Below are 26,060 nucleotides of genomic sequence, written 5' to 3'. Positions count from 1 at the left end.
GGCCTAACACATTATCCAAGGTCAACGTCACAGGCCTATAACACATTATCCAAGGTCAACGTCACAGGCCTAACACATTATCCAAGGTCAATGATACAGGCCTAACACATTATCCAAGGTCCACGTCACAGGCTTCGCTCCAGAAAACAGCTGGTTGAGGAAGCTGCCGCTAAACCTGAAGACGTGACAGAAAAGACAACAGATTGCAGTTCGGTAGGAAATGAGAAACATAAGTTCTCACTTTACTGATGCGTAACAATGGCGCTGATGAGGCCAAATTAGCCGTGGCGTATCCACACCTACCCGTCTCCGTGTAGCCCCCTCATTTGGCCCAGCGACTGAGTGTATTAACACATGTACCGCCAAGACAACAGAGGAAATATGAAAAAAGTGAGAGACCACAGCAGACAGACTTCCTTCATTGTACGTGTGTGGTGTGTTGTTGTACTCTGTGTGTGTGTGTGTGCGCACTGTGTGTGTGTGGTAGGAGAGCAGCTATGTGAAGTGGGAGAAGTTACGTTTGGGGACAGTATTAACCTGAGTGTTCTGTTGACAAGACGCAGAGAGAGAGAGATAAATCTAATGCCCTGTGGCAACACAACAGACAGAGAGATAAATCTAATGCCCTGTGGCACCACAACAGACAGAGAGATAAATCTAATGCCCTGCTGCACCACAACAGACAGAGAGATAAATCTAATGCCCTGCTGCACCACAACAGACAGAGATAAATCTAATACCCTGCTGCACCACAACAGAGAGAGATAAATCTAATACCCTGCTGCACCACAACAGACAGAGAGATAAATCTAATGCCCTGCTGCACCACAACAGACAGAGAGATAAATCTAATGCCCTGCTGCACCACAACAGACAGAGAGATAAATCTAACGCCCTGCTGCACCACAACAGACAGAGAGATAAATCTAATGCCCTGCTGCACCACAACAGACAGAGATAAATCTAATGCCCTGCTGCACCACAACAGACAGAGAGATAAATCTAATGCCCTGCTGCACCACAACAGACAGAGAGATAAATCTAATGCCCTGCTGCACCACAACAGACAGAGAGATAAATCTAATGCCCTGTGGCACCACAACAGACAGAGATAAATCTAATGCCCTGCTGCACCACAACAGACAGAGAGATAAATCTAATGCCCTGCTGCACCACAACAGACAGAGAGATACATCTAATGCCCTGCTGCACCACAACAGAGAGATACATCTAATGCCCTGCTGCACCACAACAGACAGAGAGATAAATCTAATGCCCTGTGGCACCACAACAGACAGAGAGATAAATCTAATGCCCTGTGGCACCACAACAGACAGAGAGATAAATCTAATGCCCTGTGGCACCACAACAGACACAGAGATAAATCGAATGCCCTGTGGCACCACAACAGACAGAGAGATAAATCGAATGCCCTGCTGCACCACAACAGACAGAGAGATAAATCTAATGCCCTGCTGCACCACAACAGACAGAGAGATAAATCTAATGCCCTGCTGCACCACAACAGACAGAGAGATAAATCTAATGCCCTGTGGCACCACAACAGACAGAGATAAATCTAATGCCCTGCTGCACCACAACAGAGAGATACATCTAATGCCCTGCTGCACCACAACAGACAGAGAGATAAATCTAATGCCCTGTGGCACCACAACAGACAGAGAGATAAATCTAACGCCCTGCTGCACCACAACAGACAGAGAGATAAATCTAATGCCCTGCTGCACCACAACAGACAGAGATAAATCTAATGCCCTGCTGCACCACAACAGACAGAGATAAATCTAATGCCCTGCTGCACCACAACAGACAGAGAGATAAATCTAACGCCCTGCTGCACCACAACAGACAGAGAGATACATCTAATGCCCTGCTGCACCACAACAGACAGAGAGATAAATCTAATGCCCTGCTGCACCACAACAGACAGAGAGATACATCTAATGCCCTGTGGCACCACAACAGACAGAGAGATAAATCTAATGCCCTGTGGCACCACAACAGACAGAGAGATAAATCTAATGCCCTGTGGCACCACCACAGACAGAGAGATAAATCTAATGCCCTGTGGCACCACCACAGACAGAGAGATAAATCTAATGCCCTGTGGCACCACCACAGACAGAGAGATAAATCTAATGCCCTGCTGCACCACAACAGACAGAGAGATAAATCTAATGCCCTGCTGCACCACAACAGACAGAGAGATAAATCTAATGCCCTGCTGCACCACAACAGACAGAGAGATAAATCTAATGCCCTGCTGCACCACAACAGACAGAGAGATAAATCTAATGCCCTGCTGCACCACAACAGACAGAGAGATAAATCTAATGCCCTGCTGCACCACAACAGACAGAGAGATAAATCTAATGCCCTGCTGCACCACAACAGACAGAGAGATAAATCTAATGCCCTGCTGCACCACAACAGACAGAGAGATAAATCTAATGCCCTGCTGCACCACAACAGACAGGGAGATAAATCTAATGCCCTGCTGCACCACAACAGACAGAGAGATAAATCTAATGCCCTGCTGCACCACAACAGACAGAGAGATAAATCTAATGCCCTGCTGCACCACAACAGACAGAGAGATAAATCTAATGCCCTGCTGCACCACAACAGACAGAGAGATAAATATAATGCCCTGCTGCACCACAACAGACAGAGAGATAAATCTAATGCCCTGCTGCACCACAACAGACAGAGAGATAAATCTAATGCCCTGTGGCACCACAACAGACAGAGAGATAAATCTAACGCCCTGCTGCACCACAACAGACAGAGAGATAAATCTAATGCCCTGCTGCACCACAACAGACAGAGAGATAAATCTAATGCCCTGCTGCACCACAACAGACAGACAGATAAATCTAATGCCCTGCTGCACCACAACAGACAGAGAGATAAATCTAATGCCCTGCTGCACCACAACAGACAGAGAGATAAATCTAATGCCCTGCTGCACCACAACAGACAGAGAGATAAATCTAATGCCCTGCTGCACCACAACAGACAGAGAGATAAATCTAATGCCCTGCTGCACCACAACAGACAGAGAGAGATAAATCTAATGCCCTGCTGCACCACAACAGACAGAGAGATAAATCTAATGCCCTGCTGCACCACAACAGACAGAGAGATAAATCTAATGCCCTGCTGCACCACAACAGACAGAGAGATAAATATAATGCCCTGCTGCACCACAACAGACAGAGAGATAAATCTAATGCCCTGCTGCACCACAACAGACAGAGAGATAAATCTAATGCCCTGCTGCACCACAACAGACAGAGAGATAAATCTAATGCCCTGCTGCACCACAACAGACAGAGAGATAAATCTAATGCCCTGCTGCACCACAACAGACAGAGAGAGATAAATCTAATGCCCTGTGGCACCACAACAGACAGAGAGATAAATCTAATGCCCTGCTGCACCACAACAGACAGAGAGAGATAAATCTAATGCCCTGTGGCACCACAACAGACAGAGAGATAAATCTAATGCCCTGCTGCACCACAACAGACAGAGAGAGATAAATCTAATGTCCTGTGGCACCACAACAGACAGAGAGATAAATCTAATGCCCTGCTGCACCACAACAGACAGAGAGAGATAAATCTAATGCCCTGCTGCACCACAACAGACAGAGAGATAAATCTAATGCCCTGCTGCACCACAACAGACAGAGAGATAAATCTAATGCCCTGCTGCACCACAACAGACAGAGAGATAAATCTAATGCCCTGCTGCACCACAACAGACAGAGATAAATCTAATGCCCTGCTGCACCACAACAGACAGAGAGAGATAAATCTAATGCCCTGCTGCACCACAACAGACAGAGAGATAAATCTAATGCCCTGCTGCACCACAACAGACAGAGAGATAAATCTAATGTCCTGTGGCACCACAACAGACAGACTTCCTTAATTGTCTGCTCTACATTTCCTTCTAACACAGCTCAGAACAGGCTTGTGTCCCAAATGGCACCCTATTCCCTATGAAATGCACTACCCATAATCAGAGCCCTATTCCCTATGAAGTGCACTACTCATAATCAGAGCCCTATTCCCTATGAAGTGCACAACTCATAATCAGAGCCCTATGGCTATTGCACTATATAGGACATAGGTTGCCTTTGAGACAGGCCAGAGTAGAGGGAATACAAACGTGGAGAGAAGAGGGGCCATGACATCTAAAGCATTTACAATATATTCTTAAAGGAACTATAATACTGTGTGTGTGTGTGTGTGTGTGTTGTACTACTTTTGACCATTTGGTACCACCACCGTCACCAGTGGTTTGTCTAGCAATTCACACTACGCCAAACAACTAAATTCATTAAGTAATCCATCTGAATTAGCTAGACGGCCTAGTCACTAGCTAATATTCTGATTTAATAGCTCTGGTTTATAAGCCTCTGTTATGGGTTTCCATGTTGAACAGCTTAGACCTGACCCACACATCTGGACATTGGGCAGATTAGTGGCTAATCCACCGTAACACAGAAACATTAATCCCAGATTTAAAGTACTCTGTTTAAACTCAAATATGCTTCCCTTATTGGAAAGGTCTGGGAGTTGACAAGGTGAGTCAGACCAGAGAGGATTCATCTATGAATACCTTCCTGTGGTATAAAGGTTTAAAGTGGAGTCAGACCAGAGAGGAAAAAACTCAAAAGATCAGAATATTATCAGTGAGCATCTGAATGGGAGTTTAGAGAATAAGGACATTCAACAAGCACAGCACTTACACAAATCACTGATGATCGGCTGAGAGACATTGCTGATAAAAGACTGCGGGGACTGTTTTGTTAGACTTTCCATTGTCTGTGGATGACTCAACACTCAACACATCAGCTACTACAGCGACTGAAATGACTGCAACACTTAAAGATATGCAGTTAGTTTCAGAGTGAGTGGCAAGGAATAAATTAGTCCTATATACACTGCTCAAAAAAAGAAAGGGAACACTAAAATAACACATTCTAGATCTGAATGAATGAAATATTCTTATTAAATACTTTTTTCTTTACATAGTTGAATGTGCTGACAACAAAATCACACAAAAATTATCAATGGAAATCAAATTTATCAACCCATGGAGGTCTGGATTTGGAGTCACACTCAAAATTAAAGTGGAAAACCACACTACAGGCTGATCCAACTTTGATGTAATGTCCTTAAAACAAGTCCAAATGAGGCTCAGTAGTGTGTGTGGCCTCCACGTGCCTGTATGACCTCCCTACAATGCCTGGGCATGCTCCTGATGAGGTGGCCGATGGTCTCCTGAGGGATCTCCTCCCAGACCTGGACTAAAGCATCCGCCAACTCCTGGACAGTCTGTGGTGCAACGTGGCGTTGGTGGATGGAGTGAGACATGATGTCCCAGATGTGCTCAATTGGATTCAGGTCTGGGGAACGGGCGGGCCAGTCCATAGCATCAATGCCTTCCTCTTGCAGGAACTGCTGACACACTCCAGCCACATGAGGTCTAGCATTGTCTTGCATTTGGAGGAACCCAGGGCCAACCGCACCAGCATATGGTCTCACAAGGGGTCTGAGGATCTCATCTCGGTACCTAATGGCAGTCAGGCTACCTCTGGCGAGCACATGGAGGGCTGTACGGCCCCACAAAGAAATGCCACCCCACACCATGACTGACCCACCGCCAAACCGGTCATGCTGGAGGATGTTGCAGGCAGCAGAACGTTCTCCACGGCGTCTCCAGACCCGGTCACGTCTGTCACATGTGCTCAGTGTGAACCTGCTTTCATCTGTGAAGAGCACAGGGCGCCAGTGGCGAATTTGCCAATCTTGATGTTCTCTGGCAAATGCCAAACGTCCTGCACGGTGTTGGGCTGTAAGCACAACCCCCACCTGTGGACGTCGGGCCCTCATACCACCCTCATGTCTGTTTCTGACCGTTTGAGCAGACACATGCACATTTGTGGCCTGCTGGAGGTCATTTTGCAGGGCTCTGGCAGTGCTCCTCCTTGCACAAAGGCGGAGGTAGCGGTCCTGCTGCTGGGTTGTTGCCCTCTTACGGCCTCCTCCACGTCTCCTGATGTACTGGCCTGTCTCCTGGTAGCGCCTCCATGCTCTGGACACTACGCTGACAGACACAGCAAACCTTCTTGCCACAGCTCGCATTGATGTGCCATCCTGGATGAGCTGCACTACCTGAGCCACTTGTGTGGGTTGTAGACTCCGTCTCATGCTACCACTAGAGTGAAAGCACCGCCAGCATTCAAAAGTGACCAAAACATCAGCCAGGAAGCATAGGAACTGAGAAGTGGTCTGTGGTCACCACCTGCAGAACCACTCCTTTATTGGGGGTGTCTTGCTAATTGCCTATAATTTCCACCTTTTGTCTATTCCATTTGCACAACAGCATGTGAAATTTATTGTCAATCAGTGTTGCTTCCTAAGTGGACAGTTTGATTTCACAGAAGTGTGATTGACTTGGAATTACATTGTGTTGTTTAGGTGTCCCTTTATTTTTTTGAGCAGTGTATTTCAACAACTAAATAATTGTATTTGGGACAAATCATTAACTAAACGATAAACCTCAAGTACATCTCGTAATAAATAATGTGGAAATTGAGCAAGTTGAGGTGACTAAACTGCGTGGATTAACCCTGGATTGTAAACTGTCATGGTCGAAACATATTGATACAACAGTAGCTAAAATGGGGAGAAGTCTGTTCATAATAAAGCGCTGCTCTACCTTCTTAACAAGGCAGGTCCTACAGGCCCTGGTTTCTACCTTAACAGCACTATCAACAAGGCAGGTCCTACAGGCCCTGGTTTCTACCTTCTTAACAACACTGTCAACAAGGCAGGTCCTACAGGCCCTAGTTTCTACCTTCTTAACAACACTATCAACAAGGCAGGTCCTACAGGCCCTAGTTTCTACCTTCTTAACAACACTATCAACAAGGCAGGTCCTACAGGCCCTAGTTTCTACCTTCTAAACAACACTATCAACAAGGCAGGTCCTACAGGCCCTAGTTTCTACCTTCTTAACAACACTGTCAACAAGGCAGGTCCTACAGGCCCTAGTTTCTACCTTCTTAACAACACTGTCAACAAGGCAGGTCCTACAGGCCCTAGTCTCTACCTTCTTAACAACACTATCAACAAGGCAGGTCCTACAGGCTCTAGTTTCTACCTTCTTAACAGCACTATCAACAAGGCAGGTCCTACAGGCCCTAGTTTCTACCTTCTTAACAGCACTATCAACAAGGCAGGTCCTTCAGGCCCTAGTTTCTATCTTCTTAACAGCACTATCAACAAGGCAGGTCCTACAGGCCCTAGTTTCTACCTTCTTAACAGCATTATCAACAAGGCAGGTCCTACAGGCCCTAGTTTCTACCTTCTTAACAGCACTATCAACAAGGCAGGTCCTACAGGCCCTAGTTTCTACCTTCTTAACAACACTATCAACAAGGCAGGTCCTACAAGCCCTAGTTTCTACCTTCTTAACAACACTATCAACAAGGCAGGTCCTAGTTTCTACCTTCTTTACAACACTATCAACAAGACAGGTCCTACAGGCCCTAGTTTCTACCTTCTTAACAACACTATCAACAAGGAAGGTCCTACAGGCCCTAGTTTCTACCTTCTTAACAACACTATCAACAAGGCAGGTCCTACAGGTCCTAGTTTCTACCTTCTTTACAACACTATCAACAAGGCAGGTCCTACAGGCCCTAGTTTCTACCTTCTTGACAACACTGTCAACAAGGCAGGTCCTACAGGCTCTAGTTTTGTCACACCTGGACTACTGTTCAGTCGTGTGGTCAGGTGCCACAAAGAAGGACTTAGGAAAATAGCATTTGTCTCAGAACAGGGCAGCACGGCTGGCCCTTGGATGAACACAGAGCTAATATTAATAATATATATGTCCATCTCTCCTGGCTCAAAGCGGAAAAGAGATCGACTTCATCACTACTTGTTTTCGTGGTGTTGACAAGCTGAAGGTACCGAGCTGTTTAATATACTAGCACACAGCTCAGACACCCATACATACCCCACAAGACATGCCACCAGAGGTCTCTTCACAGTCCCCAAGTCCAGAACAGACTATGGGAAGCACACAGTACTACATAGAGCCATGACTACATGGAACTCTATTCCACTCTATAACCGTGAAGCACGGGGCTGGAAGCATTATGTTGTGGGGGTGCTTTGCTGTAGGAGGGACTGGTGCACTTCACAAAATAGATGGCATCATGAGGCAGGAAAATGTGGATATATTGAAGCAACATCTCAAGACATCAGTCAGGAAGTTAAAGCTTGGTCGCAAATGGGTCTTCCAAATGGACAATGACCCAAAGCATACTTCTGAAGTTGTGGCAAAATGGCTTATGGACAACAAAGTCAAGGTATTGGAGTGGCCATCACAAAGCCCTGACCTCAATCCTATTGAACATTTGTGCGCAGAACTGAAAAAATGTGTGCAAGCAAGGAGGCCTACAAACCTGACTCAGTTACACCAGCTCTGTCGGGAGGAAATGGGCCAACATTCACCCAACTTACTGTGGGAAGCTTGTGGAAGGCTACCCGAAACGTTTGACCCAAGTTAAACAATTTTAAAAGGCAATGCTAACAAGTACTAAGTGAGTGCATGTAAACTTCTGACCCACTGGGAATGTGATGAAAGAAATAAAAGCTGAAATAAATCATTCTCTGAAGTATTATTCTGACATTTCACATTCTTAAAATAAAGTGGTGATCCTAACTAACCTAAGACAGGGGATTTTTACTAGGATTAAATGTCGGGAATTGTGAAGAACTGAATTTAAATGTATTTGGCTAAGGTGTATGTAAACTTCCGACTTCAACTGTAACTGATGCAAGCAGTAAAATTAGATTTCAAAAACAGATAAAAATACACCTTATGGAACAGCGGGGACTGAAGCAACAAACAGGTACACACACACACACACACACACACACACACACACACACCCTATCCCTTTACATGTTGTCAGATCTGTCCTGGCAGCTAGTATGAGAGGGGGAGTCTGGGTAACCATGTCTGTCTGAATGGAGAGTCCAGCTAGTATGAGAGAGGGGGAGTCTGGGTTACCATGTCTGTCTGAATGGAGAGTCCAGCTAGTATGGAGAGGGGGTCAAATACCCACTGAGACGGCCTGTAGAGGGGGTGGAGGAAGAGAAGGGTGTGTGTGTGTGGACTCACCCTGGCGCTCTGGCCCGCGATAAGCTGGTCATCTTCTGTCTGAACGCTGGTCCTGCTGCGAACATCAAAGTCCTCCGTCTCAAAGTCAGAGTCATCCAGCTCCTCAGGAGTCTACAGGAGAGGAGAGCGGGAGGTGTGAGGTGATGGAAGGAAAGAGTGGGGAGGGAAGAGGAAACGAACAGGGTAGGAAGAGGAGGAATGAGGAGAAAGGGAGGGAACAGGGGAGGAAAAGGGAAAAAACTAAATTAGAAAATATTGTGTGGTAAAGAGCTGTTAGAGCAGTGTGATGTATGACAAATGCCCCGGTGCAGCCAGCTACAGAGGAACAAATGCCCCGGTGCTGCCAGCTACAGAGGAACTAATGCCCAGGTGCAGCCAGCTAGAGCGGAACAAATGCCCCGGTGCAGCCAGCTACAGGGGAACAAATGCCCCGGTGCAGCCAGCTACAGAGGAACTAATGCCCCGGTGCAGCCAGCTACAGAGGAACTAATGCCCCTGTGCAGCCAGCTACAGAGGAACAAATGCCCCTGTGCAGCCAGCTACAGAGGAACAAATGCCCCGGTGCAGCCAGCTAGAGAGGAACTAATGCCCCGGTGCAGCCAGCTAGAGAGGAACTAATGCCCCGGTGCAGCCAGCTACAGAGGAACTAATGCCCCTGTGCAGCCAGCTACAGAGGAACTAATGCCCCTGTGCAGCCAGCTACAGAGGAACAAATGCCCCGGTGCAGCCAGCTACAGAGGAACAAATGCCCCGGTGCAGCCAGCTACAGAGGAACAAATGCCCCGGTGCAGCCAGCTACAGAGGAACTAATGCCCTGTGCAGCCAGCTACAGAGGAACTAATGCCCCTGTGCAGCCAGCTACAGATGAACTAATGCCCCTGTGCAGCCAGCTACAGAGGAACTAATGCCCCTGTGCAGCCAGCTAGAGAGGAACTAATGCCCCTGTGCAGCCAGCTACAGAGGAACAAATGCCCCTGTGCAGCCAGCTAGAGAGGAACTAATGCCCCGGTGCAGCCAGCTACAGAGGAACTAATGCCCCGGTGCAGCCAGCTAGAGAGGAACTAATGCCCCTGTGCAGCCAGCTACAGAGGAACAAATGCCCCGGTGCAGCCAGCTACAGAGGAACAAATGCCCCGGTGCAGCCAGCTACAGAGGAACAAATGCCCCTGTGCAGCCAGCTAGAGAGGAACTAATGCCCCTGTGCAGCCAGCTAGACAGGAACTAATGCCCCTGTGCAGCCAGCTACAGAGGAACAATGCCCCTGTGCAGCCAGCTAGAGAGGAACTAATGCCCCTGTGCAGCCAGCTAGACAGGAACTAATGCCCCTGTGCAGCCAGCTAGAGGGGAACTAATGCCCCTGTGCAGCCAGCTACAGAGGAACAAATGCCCCTGTGCAGCCAGCTACAGAGGAACTAATGCCCCTGTGCAGCCAGCTACAGAGGAACAAATGCCCCTGTGCAGCCAGCTACAGAGGAACAAATGCCCCTGTGCAGCCAGCTACAGAGGAACTAATGCCCCTGTGCAGCCAGCTACAGAGGAACTAATGCCCCTGTGCAGCCAGCTACAGAGGAACAATGCCCCTGTGCAGCCAGCTAGAGAGGAACTAATGCCCCTGTGCAGCCAGCTAGACAGGAACTAATGCCCCTGTGCAGCCAGCTAGAGGGGAACTAATGCCCCGGTGCAGCCAGCTACAGGGGAACAATGCCCCTGTGCAGCCAGCTACAGAGGAACAAATGCCCCAGTGCAGCCAGCTACAGAGGAACAAATGCCCCAGTGCAGCCAGCTACAGAGGAACAAATGCCCCGGTGCAGCCAGCTAGAGGGGAACTAATGCCCCTGTGCAGCCAGCTAGACAGGAACTAATGCCCCGGTGCAGCCAGCTACAGGGGAACAATGCCCCTGTGCAGCCAGCTACAGAGGAACAAATGCCCCAGTGCAGCCAGCTACAGAGGAACAAATGCCCCTGTGCAGCCAGCTACAGAGGAACAAATGCCCCTGTGCAGCCAGCTACAGAGGAACAAATGCCCTGGTGCAGCCAGCTACAGAGGAACTAATGCCCTGGTGCAGCCAGCTACAGAGGAACGAATGCCCCTGGTGCAGCCAGCTACAGAGGAACAAAATGCTCCGATGCTGCCAGCTACAACAGTCAGAGGGGAATGTCACCTTCCTCTCCTGCCATGGGAAACTGCCAACGCTAAATGACGTGTAATGACTGTCGGTGCATTTTGAGAGGGAAAAATGAAGCTATGATGAAACATATGGGGAGTAAATCAGACCTGGCATCCCGTGAGGAGGGGGTGGAGAGAGGTAGAGGTTTTGTAGTGAAGAACACTGCAGACAACAGCCTGCATGCTGGCATCCTGTCTGTGTGGCTCAGTGGGCGAGAGAGTGGCACTAGCAAGGTCAAGAGTTCAATTCCCTCAGCGATCACAAACACCTACTAAAGTGTCTTCAACCCAGTGTAGTGTGAAGACAAATCACACGGACGGAAACCAAAAATTGGAACGCGCGCAAGAGAGCGTCAATTCACATAGACTGGTGTAATGCCAATTTATCTCCATAATCCTCGACCCCACCATCCCACTCACCGCGGAATATCAAGGACGCTGTCCATCCACTAGATGTAGGAGGACTACCACACAGATATGATAGACACATGGCCTAGTTGTTTAACCCCAAGAGGGGTTCAAATTATAAACCTCATCTTCTAAGATTTTAGATGAACTGTCCTCCACACTAGTGGGACCGGTAGCCAGACTAGACACCCACGTTGATTGAAAAGTGCTGGTCAACCAAAGACAACCCTCTTTTTGACAGTTGAATCCAACTCCTGACAGTGGACCAGTAGATGACCTCCTACACTGAAATACAAGGAGATGTGAGATCTTTACCCTGTGCTGTAAATGTCCAGGTAACCCTGACTGCTATTCTCTCTCCTTCTGCCTACTGTAAATGTCCAGGTAACCCTGACTGCTATTCTCTCTCCTTCTGCCTACTGTAAATGTCCAGGTAACCCTGACTGCTATTCTCTCTCCTTCTGCCTACTGTAAATGTCCAGGTAACCCTGACTGCTATTCTCTCTCCTTCTGCCTACTGTAAATGTCCAGGTAACACTGACTGCTCTTCTCCTTCTGCCTACTGTAAATGTCCAGGTAACCCTGACTGCTATTCTCTCTCCTTCTGCCTACTGTAAATGTCCAGGTAACCCTGACTGCTATTCTCTCTCCTTCTGCCTACTGTAAATGTCCAGGTAACCCTGACTGCTATTCTCTCTCCTTCTACCTACTGTAAATGTCCAGGTAACCCTGACTGCTATTCTCTCTCCTTCTGCCTACTCTAAATGTCCAGGTAACCCTGACTGCTATTCTCTCTCCTTCTGCCTACTGTAAATGTCCAGGTAACCCTGACTGCTCTTCTCTCTCCTTCTGCCTACTGTAAATGTCCAGGTAACCCTGACTGCTATTCTCTCTCCTTCAGCCTACTGTAAATGTCCAGGTAACCCTGACTGCTCTTCTCTCTCCTTCTACCTACTGTAAATGTCCAGGTAACCCTGACTGCTCTTCTCTCCTTCTACCTACTGTAAATGTCCAGGTAACCCTGACTGCTCTTCTCCTTCTACCTACTGTAAATGTCCAGGTAACCCTGACTGCTCTTCTCTCTCCTTCTGCCTACTGTAAATGTCCAGGTAACCAGGCTGCTATTCTCTCTCCTTCAGCCTACTGTAAATGTCCAGGTAACCCTGACTGCTATTCTCTCCTTCTACCTACTGTAAATGTCCAGGTAACCCTGACTGCTCTTCTCCTTTTGCCTGCTGTAAATGTCCAGGTAACCCTGACTGCTATTCTCTCTCCTACCTACTGTAAATGTCCAGGTAACCCTGACTGCTATTCTCTCTCCTTCTGCCTACTGTAAATGTCCAGGTAACCCTGACTGCTATTCTCCTTATGCCTACTGTAAATGTCCAGGTAACCCTGACTGCTATTCTCTCTCCTTCTGCCTACTGTAAATGTCCAGGTAACCCTGACTGCTATTCTCTCCTTCTACCTACTGTAAATGTCCAGGTAACCCTGACTGCTTCTCTCTCTCCTTCTGCCTACTGTAAATGTCCAGGTAACCCTGACTGCTATTCTCTCTCCTTCTACCTACTGTAAATGTCCAGGTAACCCTGACTGCTCCTCCCTCTCCTTCTACCTACTGTAAATGTCCAGGTAACCCTGACTGCTATTCTCTCTCCTTCTACCTACTGTAAATGTCCAGGTAACCCTGACTGCTCTTCTCTCTCCTTCTACCTACTGTAAAGGTCCAGGTAACCCTGACTGCTATTCTCTCTCCTTCTGCCTACTGTAAATGTCCAGGTAACCCTGACTGCTCTTCTCTCTCCTTCTGCCTACTGTAAATGTCCAGGTAACCCTGACTGCTATTCTCTCTCCTTCAGCCTACTGTAAATGTCCAGGTAACCCTGACTGCTCTTCTCTCTCCTTCTACCTACTGTAAATGTCCAGGTAACCCTGACTGCTCTTCTCTCCTTCTACCTACTGTAAATGTCCAGGTAACCCTGACTGCTCTTCTCCTTCTACCTACTGTAAATGTCCAGGTAACCCTGACTGCTCTTCTCTCTCCTTCTGCCTACTGTAAATGTCCAGGTAACCAGGCTGCTATTCTCTCTCCTTCAGCCTACTGTAAATGTCCAGGTAACCCTGACTGCTATTCTCTCCTTCTACCTACTGTAAATGTCCAGGTAACCCTGACTGCTCTTCTCCTTTTGCCTGCTGTAAATGTCCAGGTAACCCTGACTGCTATTCTCTCTCCTACCTACTGTAAATGTCCAGGTAACCCTGACTGCTATTCTCTCTCCTTCTGCCTACTGTAAATGTCCAGGTAACCCTGACTGCTATTCTCCTTATGCCTACTGTAAATGTCCAGGTAACCCTGACTGCTATTCTCTCTCCTTCTGCCTACTGTAAATGTCCAGGTAACCCTGACTGCTATTCTCTCCTTCTACCTACTGTAAATGTCCAGGTAACCCTGACTGCTTCTCTCTCTCCTTCTGCCTACTGTAAATGTCCAGGTAACCCTGACTGCTATTCTCTCTCCTTCTACCTACTGTAAATGTCCAGGTAACCCTGACTGCTATTCTCTCTCCTTCTACCTACTGTAAATGTCCAGGTAACCCTGACTGCTCTTCTCTCTCCTTCTACCTACTGTAAAGGTCCAGGTAACCCTGACTGCTATTCTCTCTCCTTCAGCCTACTGTAAATGTCCAGGTAACCCTGACTGCTATTCTCTCTCCTTCAGCCTACTGTAAATGTCCAGGTAACCCTGACTGCTCTTCTCTCTCCTTCTACCTACTGTAAATGTCCAGGTAACCCTGACTGCTCTTCTCTCCTTCTACCTACTGTAAATGTCCAGGTAACCCTGACTGCTCTTCTCCTTCTACCTACTGTAAATGTCCAGGTAACCCTGACTGCTCTTCTCTCTCCTTCTGCCTACTGTAAATGTCCAGGTAACCAGGCTGCTATTCTCTCTCCTTCAGCCTACTGTAAATGTCCAGGTAACCCTGACTGCTATTCTCTCCTTCTACCTACTGTAAATGTCCAGGTAACCCTGACTGCTCTTCTCCTTTTGCCTGCTGTAAATGTCCAGGTAACCCTGACTGCTATTCTCTCTCCTACCTACTGTAAATGTCCAGGTAACCCTGACTGCTATTCTCTCTCCATCTGCCTACTGTAAATGTCCAGGTAACCCTGACTGCTATTCTCCTTATGCCTACTGTAAATGTCCAGGTAACCCTGACTGCTCTTCTCCTTCTACCTACTGTAAATGTCCAGGTAACCCTGACTGCTATTCTCTCTCCTTCTGCCTACTGTAAATGTCGAGGTAACCCTGACTGCTCTTCTCCTTCTGCCTACTGTAAATGTCCAGGTAACCCTGACTGCTATTCTCTCTCCTTCTGCCTACTGTAAATGTCCAGGTAACCCTGACTGCTCTTCTCTCTCCTTCTGCCTACTGTAAATGTCCAGGTAACCCTGACTGCTATTCTCTCTCCTTCAGCCTACTGTAAATGTCCAGGTAACCCTGACTGCTCTTCTCTCTCCTTCTACCTACTGTAAATGTCCAGGTAACCCTGACTGCTCTTCTCTCCTTCTACCTACTGTAAATGTCCAGGTAACCCTGACTGCTCTTCTCCTTCTACCTACTGTAAATGTCCAGGTAACCCTGACTGCTCTTCTCTCTCCTTCTGCCTACTGTAAATGTCCAGGTAACCAGGCTGCTATTCTCTCTCCTTCAGCCTACTGTAAATGTCCAGGTAACCCTGACTGCTATTCTCTCCTTCTACCTACTGTAAATGTCCAGGTAACCCTGACTGCTCTTCTCCTTTTGCCTGCTGTAAATGTCCAGGTAACCCTGACTGCTATTCTCTCTCCTACCTACTGTAAATGTCCAGGTAACCCTGACTGCTATTCTCTCTCCTTCTGCCTACTGTAAATGTCCAGGTAACCCTGACTGCTATTCTCCTTATGCCTACTGTAAATGTCCAGGTAACCCTGACTGCTATTCTCTCTCCTTCTGCCTACTGTAAATGTCCAGGTAACCCTGACTGCTCTTCTCTCCTTCTACCTACTGTAAATGTCCAGGTAACCCTGACTGCTCTTCTCCTTCTACCTACTGTAAATGTCCAGGTAACCCTGACTGCTCTTCTCTCTCCTTCTGCCTACTGTAAATGTCCAGGTAACCAGGCTGCTATTCTCTCTCCTTCAGCCTACTGTAAATGTCCAGGTAACCCTGACTGCTATTCTCTCCTTCTACCTACTGTAAATGTCCAGGTAACCCTGACTGCTCTTCTCCTTTTGCCTGCTGTAAATGTCCAGGTAACCCTGACTGCTATTCTCTCTCCTACCTACTGTAAATGTCCAGGTAACCCTGACTGCTATTCTCTCTCCTTCTGCCTACTGTAAATGTCCAGGTAACCCTGACTGCTATTCTCCTTATGCCTACTGTAAATGTCCAGGTAACCCTGACTGCTATTCTCTCTCCTTCTGCCTACTGTAAATGTCCAGGTAACCCTGACTGCTATTCTCTCCTTCTACCTACTGTAAATGTCCAGGTAACCCTGACTGCTTCTCTCTCTCCTTCTGCCTACTGTAAATGTCCAGGTAACCCTGACTGCTATTCTCTCTCCTTCTACCTACTGTAAATGTCCAGGTAACCCTGACTGCTCCTCCCTCTCCTTCTACCTACTGTAAATGTCCAGGTAACCCTGACTGCTATTCTCTCTCCTTCTACCTACTGTAAATGTCCAGGTAACCCTGACTGCTCTTCTCTCTCCTTCTACCTACTGTAAAGGTCCAGGTAACCCTGACTGCTATTCTCTCTCCTTCTGCCTACTGTAAATGTCCAGGTAACCCTGACTGCTCTTCTCTCTCCTTCTGCCTACTGTAAATGTCCAGGTAACCCTGACTGCTATTCTCTCTCCTTCAGCCTACTGTAAATGTCCAGGTAACCCTGACTGCTCTTCTCTCTCCTTCTACCTACTGTAAATGTCCAGGTAACCCTGACTGCTCTTCTCTCCTTCTACCTACTGTAAATGTCCAGGTAACCCTGACTGCTCTTCTCCTTCTACCTACTGTAAATGTCCAGGTAACCCTGACTGCTCTTCTCTCTCCTTCTGCCTACTGTAAATGTCCAGGTAACCAGGCTGCTATTCTCTCTCCTTCAGCCTACTGTAAATGTCCAGGTAACCCTGACTGCTATTCTCTCCTTCTACCTACTGTAAATGTCCAGGTAACCCTGACTGCTCTTCTCCTTTTGCCTGCTGTAAATGTCCAGGTAACCCTGACTGCTATTCTCTCTCCTACCTACTGTAAATGTCCAGGTAACCCTGACTGCTATTCTCTCTCCTTCTGCCTACTGTAAATGTCCAGGTAACCCTGACTGCTATTCTCCTTATGCCTACTGTAAATGTCCAGGTAACCCTGACTGCTATTCTCTCTCCTTCTGCCTACTGTAAATGTCCAGGTAACCCTGACTGCTATTCTCTCCTTCTACCTACTGTAAATGTCCAGGTAACCCTGACTGCTTCTCTCTCTCCTTCTGCCTACTGTAAATGTCCAGGTAACCCTGACTGCTATTCTCTCTCCTTCTACCTACTGTAAATGTCCAGGTAACCCTGACTGCTATTCTCTCTCCTTCTACCTACTGTAAATGTCCAGGTAACCCTGACTGCTCTTCTCTCTCCTTCTACCTACTGTAAAGGTCCAGGTAACCCTGACTGCTATTCTCTCTCCTTCAGCCTACTGTAAATGTCCAGGTAACCCTGACTGCTATTCTCTCTCCTTCAGCCTACTGTAAATGTCCAGGTAACCCTGACTGCTCTTCTCTCTCCTTCTACCTACTGTAAATGTCCAGGTAACCCTGACTGCTCTTCTCTCCTTCTACCTACTGTAAATGTCCAGGTAACCCTGACTGCTCTTCTCCTTCTACCTACTGTAAATGTCCAGGTAACCCTGACTGCTCTTCTCTCTCCTTCTGCCTACTGTAAATGTCCAGGTAACCAGGCTGCTATTCTCTCTCCTTCAGCCTACTGTAAATGTCCAGGTAACCCTGACTGCTATTCTCTCCTTCTACCTACTGTAAATGTCCAGGTAACCCTGACTGCTCTTCTCCTTTTGCCTGCTGTAAATGTCCAGGTAACCCTGACTGCTATTCTCTCTCCTACCTACTGTAAATGTCCAGGTAACCCTGACTGCTATTCTCTCTCCATCTGCCTACTGTAAATGTCCAGGTAACCCTGACTGCTATTCTCCTTATGCCTACTGTAAATGTCCAGGTAACCCTGACTGCTCTTCTCCTTCTACCTACTGTAAATGTCCAGGTAACCCTGACTGCTATTCTCTCTCCTTCTGCCTACTGTAAATGTCGAGGTAACCCTGACTGCTCTTCTCCTTCTGCCTACTGTAAATGTCCAGGTAACCCTGACTGCTATTCTCTCTCCTTCTGCCTACTGTAAATGTCCAGGTAACCCTGACTGCTCTTCTCTCTCCTTCTGCCTACTGTAAATGTCCAGGTAACCCTGACTGCTATTCTCTCTCCTTCAGCCTACTGTAAATGTCCAGGTAACCCTGACTGCTCTTCTCTCTCCTTCTACCTACTGTAAATGTCCAGGTAACCCTGACTGCTCTTCTCTCCTTCTACCTACTGTAAATGTCCAGGTAACCCTGACTGCTCTTCTCCTTCTACCTACTGTAAATGTCCAGGTAACCCTGACTGCTCTTCTCTCTCCTTCTGCCTACTGTAAATGTCCAGGTAACCAGGCTGCTATTCTCTCTCCTTCAGCCTACTGTAAATGTCCAGGTAACCCTGACTGCTATTCTCTCCTTCTACCTACTGTAAATGTCCAGGTAACCCTGACTGCTCTTCTCCTTTTGCCTGCTGTAAATGTCCAGGTAACCCTGACTGCTATTCTCTCTCCTACCTACTGTAAATGTCCAGGTAACCCTGACTGCTATTCTCTCTCCTTCTGCCTACTGTAAATGTCCAGGTAACCCTGACTGCTATTCTCCTTATGCCTACTGTAAATGTCCAGGTAACCCTGACTGCTATTCTCTCTCCTTCTGCCTACTGTAAATGTCCAGGTAACCCTGACTGCTATTCTCTCCTTCTACCTACTGTAAATGTCCAGGTAACCCTGACTGCTTCTCTCTCTCCTTCTGCCTACTGTAAATGTCCAGGTAACCCTGACTGCTCTTCTCTCTCCTTCTACCTACTGTAAATGTCCAGGTAACCCTGACTGCTCTTCTCTCCTTCTACCTACTGTAAATGTCCAGGTAACCCTGACTGCTCTTCTCCTTCTACCTACTGTAAATGTCCAGGTAACCCTGACTGCTATTCTCTCTCCTTCAGCCTACTGTAAATGTCCAGGTAACCCTGACTGATCCTCCCTCTCCTTCTACCTATTGTAAATGTCCAGGTAACCCTGACTGCTATTCTCTCTCCTTCAGCCTACTGTAAATGTCCAGGTAACCCTGACTGATCCTCCCTCTCCTACCTACTGTAAATGTCCAGGTAACCCTGACTGCTATTCTCTCTCCTTCTACCTACTGTAAATGTCCAGGTAACCCTGACTGCTCTTCTCTCTCCTTCTACCTACTGTAAAGGTCCAGGTAACCCTGACTGCTATTCTCTCTCCTTCTACCTACTGTAAATGTCCAGGTAACCCTGACTGCTATTCTCTCTCCTTCTACCTACTGTAAATGTCCAGGTAACCCTGACTGCTATTCTCTCTCCTTCTGCCTACTGTAAATGTCCAGGTAACCCTGACTGCTCTTTTCCTTCTGCCTACTGTAAATGTCCAGGTAACCCTGACTGCTATTCTCTCTCCTTCTGCCTACTGTAAATGTCCAGGTAACCCTGACTGCTCTTCTCCTACCTACTGTAAATGTCCAGGTAACCCTGACTGCTATTCTCTCTCCTTCTGCCTACTGTAAATGTCCAGGTAACCCTGACTGCTATTCTCTCTCCTTCAGCCTACTGTAAATGTCCAGGTAACCCTGACTGATCCTCCCTCTCCTTCTACCTACTGTAAATGTCCAGGTAACCCTGACTGCTATTCTCTCTCCTTCAGCCTACTGTAAATGTCCAGGTAACCCTGACTGATCCTCCCTCTCCTTCTACCTATTGTAAATGTCCAGGTAACCCTGACTGCTATTCTCTCTCCTTCAGCCTACTGTAAATGTCCAGGTAACCCTGACTGATCCTCCCTCTCCTTCTACCTACTGTAAATGTCCAGGTAACCCTGACTGCTATTCTCTCTCCTTCTACCTACTGTAAATGTCCAGGTAACCCTGACTGCTCTTCTCTCTCCTTCTACCTACTGTAAAGGTCCAGGTAACCCTGACTGCTATTCTCTCTCCTTCTACCTACTGTAAATGTCCAGGTAACCCTGACTGCTATTCTCTCTCCTTCTACCTACTGTAAATGTCCAGGTAACCCTGACTGCTATTCTCTCTCCTTCTGCCTACTGTAAATGTCCAGGTAACCCTGACTGCTCTTTTCCTTCTGCCTACTGTAAATGTCCAGGTAACCCTGACTGCTATTCTCTCTCCTTCTGCCTACTGTAAATGTCCAGGTAACCCTGACTGCTCTTCTCCTACCTACTGTAAATGTCCAGGTAACCCTGACTGCTATTCTCTCTCCTTCTGCCTACTGTAAATGTCCAGGTAACCCTGACTGCTATTCTCTCTCCTTCTGCCTACTGTAAATGTCCAGGTAACCCTGACTGCTATTCTCTCTCCTTCTGCCTACTGTAAATGTCCAGGTAACCCTGACTGCTATTCTCTCCTTCTGCCTACTGTAAATGTCCAGGTAACCCTGACTGCTATTCTCTCTCCTTCTGTCTACTGTAAATGTCCAGGTAACCCTGACTGCTATTCTCTCTCCTTCTGCCTACTGTAAATGTCCAGGTAACCCTGACTGCTATTCTCTCTCCTTCTGCCTACTGTAAATGTCCAGGTAACCCTGACTGCTATTCTCTCTCCTTCTGCCTACTGTAAATGTCCAGGTAACACTGACTGCTCTTCTCCTTCTGCCTACTGTAAATGTCCAGGTAACCCTGACTGCTATTCTCTCTCCTTCTGCCTACTGTAAATGTCCAGGTAACCCTGACTGCTATTCTCTCTCCTTCTGCCTACTGTAAATGTCCAGGTAACCCTGACTGCTATTCTCTCTCCTTCTACCTACTGTAAATGTCCAGGTAACCCTGACTGCTATTCTCTCTCCTTCTGCCTACTCTAAATGTCCAGGTAACACTGACTGCTCTTCTCCTTCTGCCTACTGTAAATGTCCAGGTAACCCTGACTGCTATTCTCTCTCCTTCTGCCTACTGTAAATGTCCAGGTAACCCTGACTGCTATTCTCTCTCCTTCTGCCTACTGTAAATGTCCAGGTAACCCTGACTGCTATTCTCTCTCCTTCTACCTACTGTAAATGTCCAGGTAACCCTGACTGCTATTCTCTCTCCTTCTGCCTACTCTAAATGTCCAGGTATCCCTGACTGCTATTCTCTCTCCTTCTGCCTACTGTAAATGTCCAGGTAACCCTGACTGCTATTCTCTCTCCTTCTGCCTACTGTAAATGTCCAGGTAACCCTGACTGCTATTCTCTCTCCTTCTGCCTACTGTAAATGTCCAGGTAACCCTGACTGCTATTCTCCTTCTGCCTACTGTAAATGTCCAGGTAACCCTGACTGCTATTCTCTCTCCTTCTGCCTACTGTAAATGTCCAGGTAACCCTGACTGCTATTCTCTCTCCTTCTGCCTACTGTAAATGTCCAGGTAACCCTGACTGCTATTCTCTCTCCTTCTGCCTACTGTAAATGTCCAGGTAACCCTGACTGCTCTTCTCCTTCTGCCTACTGTAAATGTCCAGGTAACCCTGACTGCTATTCTCTCTCCTTCTGCCTACTGTAAATGTCCAGGTAACCCTGACTGCTATTCTCTCTCCTTCTGCCTACTGTAAATGTCCAGGTAACCCTGACTGCTATTCTCTCTCCTTCTGCCTACTGTAAATGTCCAGGTAACCCTGACTGCTATTCTCTCTCCTTCTGCCTACTGTAAATGTCCAGGTAACCCTGACTGCTATTCTCTCTCCTTCTGCCTACTGTAAATGTCCAGGTAACCCTGACTGCTATTCTCTCTCCTTCTGCCTACTGTAAATGTCCAGGTAACCCTGACTGCTCTTCTCCTTCTGCCTACTGTAAATGTCCAGGTAACCCTGACTGCTATTCTCTCTCCTTCTGCCTACTGTAAATGTCCAGGTAACCCTGACTGCTATTCTCTCTCCTTCTGCCTACTGTAAATGTCCAGGTAACCCTGACTGCTATTCTCTCTCCTTCTACCTACTGTAAATGTCCAGGTAACCCTGACTGCTATTCTCTCTCCTTCTGCCTACTCTAAATGTCCAGGTAACCCTGACTGCTATTCTCTCTCCTTCTGCCTACTGTAAATGTCCAGGTAACCCTGACTGCTATTCTCTCTCCTTCTGCCTACTGTAAATGTCCAGGTAACCCTGACTGCTATTCTCTCTCCTTCTGCCTACTGTAAATGTGCAGGTAACCCTGACTGCTATTCTCTCTCCTTCTGCCTACTGTAAATGTCCAGGTAACCCTGACTGCTATTCTCTCTCCTTCTGCCTACTGTAAATGGCCAGGTAACCCTGACTGCTATTCTCTCTCCTTCTGCCTACTGTAAATGTCCAGGTAACCCTGACTGCTATTCTCTCTCCTTCTGCCTGCTGTAAATGTCCAGGTAACCCTGACTGCTATTCTCTCTCCTTCTACCTACTGTAAATGTCCAGGTAACCCTGACTGCTCTTCTCTCTCCTTCTACCTACTGTAAATGTCCAGGTAACCCTGACTGCTATTCTCTCTCCTTCTACCTACTGTAAATGTCCAGGTAACCCTGACTGCTATTCTCTCTCCTTCAGCCTACTGTAAATGTCCAGGTAACCCTGACTGATCCTCCCTCTCCTTCTACCTACTGTAAATGTCCAGGTAACCCTGACTGCTCTTCTCTCTCCTTCTACCTACTGTAAATGTCCAGGTAACCCTGACTGCTATTCTCTATCCTTCTACCTACTGTAAATGTCCAGGTAACCCTGACTGCTATTCTCTCTCCTTCTACCTACTGTAAATGTCCAGGTAACCCTGACTGATATTCTCTCTCCTTCTGCCTACTGTAAATGTCGAGGTAACCCTGACTGCTCTTCTCCTTCTGCCTACTGTAAATGTCCAGGTAACCCTGACTGCTATTCTCTCTCCTTCTGCCTACTGTAAATGTCCAGGTAACCCTGACTGCTCTTCTCTCTCCTTCTGCCTACTGTAAATGTCCAGGTAACCCTGACTGCTATTCTCTCTCCTTCAGCCTACTGTAAATGTCCAGGTAACCCTGACTGCTCTTCTCTCTCCTTCTACCTACTGTAAATGTCCAGGTAACCCTGACTGCTCTTCTCTCCTTCTACCTACTGTAAATGTCCAGGTAACCCTGACTGCTATTCTCTCTCCTTCTACCTACTGTAAATGTCCAGGTAACCCTGACTGCTCTTCTCTCTCCTTCTACCTACTGTAAATGTCCAGGTAACCCTGACTGCTATTCTCTCTCCTTCTACCTACTGTAAATGTCCAGGTAACCCTGACTGCTATTCTCTCTCCTTCAGCCTACTGTAAATGTCCAGGTAACCCTGACTGATCCTCCCTCTCCTTCTACCTACTGTAAATGTCCAGGTAACCCTGACTGCTCTTCTCTCTCCTTCTACCTACTGTAAATGTCCAGGTAACCCTGACTGCTATTCTCTATCCTTCTACCTACTGTAAATGTCCAGGTAACCCTGACTGCTATTCTCTCTCCTTCTACCTACTGTAAATGTCCAGGTAACCCTGACTGCTATTCTCTCTCCTTCTGCCTACTGTAAATGTCGAGGTAACCCTGACTGCTCTTCTCCTTCTGCCTACTGTAAATGTCCAGGTAACCCTGACTGCTATTCTCTCTCCTTCTGCCTACTGTAAATGTCCAGGTAACCCTGACTGCTCTTCTCTCTCCTTCTGCCTACTGTAAATGTCCAGGTAACCCTGACTGCTATTCTCTCTCCTTCAGCCTACTGTAAATGTCCAGGTAACCCTGACTGCTCTTCTCTCTCCTTCTACCTACTGTAAATGTCCAGGTAACCCTGACTGCTCTTCTCTCCTTCTACCTACTGTAAATGTCCAGGTAACCCTGACTGCTCTTCTCCTTCTACCTACTGTAAATGTCCAGGTAACCCTGACTGCTCTTCTCTCTCCTTCTGCCTACTGTAAATGTCCAGGTAACCAGGCTGCTATTCTCTCTCCTTCAGCCTACTGTAAATGTCCAGGTAACCCTGACTGCTATTCTCTCCTTCTACCTACTGTAAATGTCCAGGTAACCCTGACTGCTCTTCTCCTTTTGCCTGCTGTAAATGTCCAGGTAACCCTGACTGCTATTCTCTCTCCTACCTACTGTAAATGTCCAGGTAACCCTGACTGCTATTCTCTCTCCATCTGCCTACTGTAAATGTCCAGGTAACCCTGACTGCTATTCTCCTTATGCCTACTGTAAATGTCCAGGTAACCCTGACTGCTATTCTCTCTCCTTCTGCCTACTGTAAATGTCCAGGTAACCCTGACTGCTATTCTCTCCTTCTACCTACTGTAAATGTCCAGGTAACCCTGACTGCTCCTCCCTCTCCTTCTACCTACTGTAAATGTCCAGGTAACCCTGACTGCTCCTCCCTCTCCTTCTACCTACTGTAAATGTCCAGGTAACCCTGACTGCTATTCTCTCTCCTTCTACCTACTGTAAATGTCCAGGTAACCCTGACTGCTCTTCTCTCTCCTTCTACCTACTGTAAAGGTCCAGGTAACCCTGACTGCTATTCTCTCTCCTTCTACCTACTGTAAATGTCCAGGTAACCCTGACTGCTATTCTCTCTCCTACCTACTGTAAATATCCAGGTAACCCTGACTGCTATTCTCTCTCCTTCTGCCTACTGTAAATGTCCAGGTAACCCTGACTGCTATTCTCTCTCCTTCTGCCTACTGTAAATGTCCAGGTAACCCTGACTGCTATTCTCTCTCCTTCTGCCTACTGTAAATTTCCAGGTAACCCTGACTGCTATTCTCTCTCCTTCTGCCTACTGTAAATTTCCAGGTAACCCTGACTGCTATTCTCTCCTTCTACCTACTGTAAATGTCCAGGTAACCCTGACTGCTCTTCTCCTACCTACTGTAAATGTCCAGGTGACCCTGACTGCTCTTCTCTCTCCTTCTGCCTACTGTAAATGTCCAGGTAACCCTTGCTGCTATTCTCTCTCCTTCAGCCTACTGTAAATGTCCAGGTAACCCTGACTGCTATTCTCCTTATGCCTACTGTAAATGTCCAGGTAACCCTGACTGCTATTCTCTCTCCTTCTGCCTACTGTAAATGTCCAGGTAACCCTGACTGCTATTCTCTCCTTCTACCTACTGTAAATGTCCAGGTAACCCTGACTGCTTCTCTCTCTCCTTCTGCCTACTGTAAATGTCCAGGTAACCCTGACTGCTATTCTCTCTCCTTCTACCTACTGTAAATGTACAGGTAACCCTGACTGCTCCTCCCTCTCCTTCTACCTACTGTAAATGTCCAGGTAACCCTGACTGCTATTCTCTCTCCTTCTACCTACTGTAAATGTCCAGGTAACCCTGACTGCTCTTCTCTCTCCTTCTACCTACTGTAAAGGTCCAGGTAACCCTGACTGCTATTCTCTCTCCTACCTACTGTAAATGTCCAGGTAACCCTGACTGCTATTCTCTCTCCTACCTACTGTAAATGTCCAGGTAACCCTGACTGCTATTCTCTCTCCTTCTGCCTACTGTAAATGTCCAGGTAACCCTGACTGCTATTCTCTCTCCTTCAGCCTACTGTAAATGTCCAGGTAACCCTGACTGATCCTCCCTCTCCTTCTACCTACTGTAAATGTCCAGGTAACCCTGACTGCTATTCTCTCTCCTTCAGCCTACTGTAAATGTCCAGGTAACCCTGACTGATCCTCCCTCTCCTTCTACCTATTGTAAATGTCCAGGTAACCCTGACTGCTATTCTCTCTCCTTCAGCCTACTGTAAATGTCCAGGTAACCCTGACTGATCCTCCCTCTCCTTCTACCTACTGTAAATGTCCAGGTAACCCTGACTGCTATTCTCTCTCCTTCTACCTACTGTAAATGTCCAGGTAACCCTGACTGCTCTTCTCTCTCCTTCTACCTACTGTAAAGGTCCAGGT

The 26,060-nt window shown here is 47.3% G+C and overlaps 1 protein-coding gene across 2 annotated transcripts in view; it reads right to left on the bottom strand.

Annotated features, from left to right (window-relative positions):
* The window catches only part of LOC139574671 (catenin alpha-1), a 251,524-nt gene that overhangs the window by 65,397 nt on the left and 160,067 nt on the right, over window positions 1–26,060 (bottom strand). For both annotated transcript variants that reach the window (XM_071399447.1, XM_071399448.1), the window contains exon 15: window positions 9,238–9,348. In XM_071399447.1, the coding sequence (XP_071255548.1) occupies window positions 9,238–9,348 (111 nt within the window). The remainder of the gene's footprint in view (window positions 1–9,237; window positions 9,349–26,060) is intronic.

This window comes from Salvelinus alpinus, chromosome 4 (assembly GCF_045679555.1).
Source record: "Salvelinus alpinus chromosome 4, SLU_Salpinus.1, whole genome shotgun sequence".
Lineage (NCBI taxonomy): Eukaryota > Metazoa > Chordata > Actinopteri > Salmoniformes > Salmonidae > Salvelinus > Salvelinus alpinus.
This window is presented reverse-complemented; position numbering and strand designations above follow the sequence as displayed.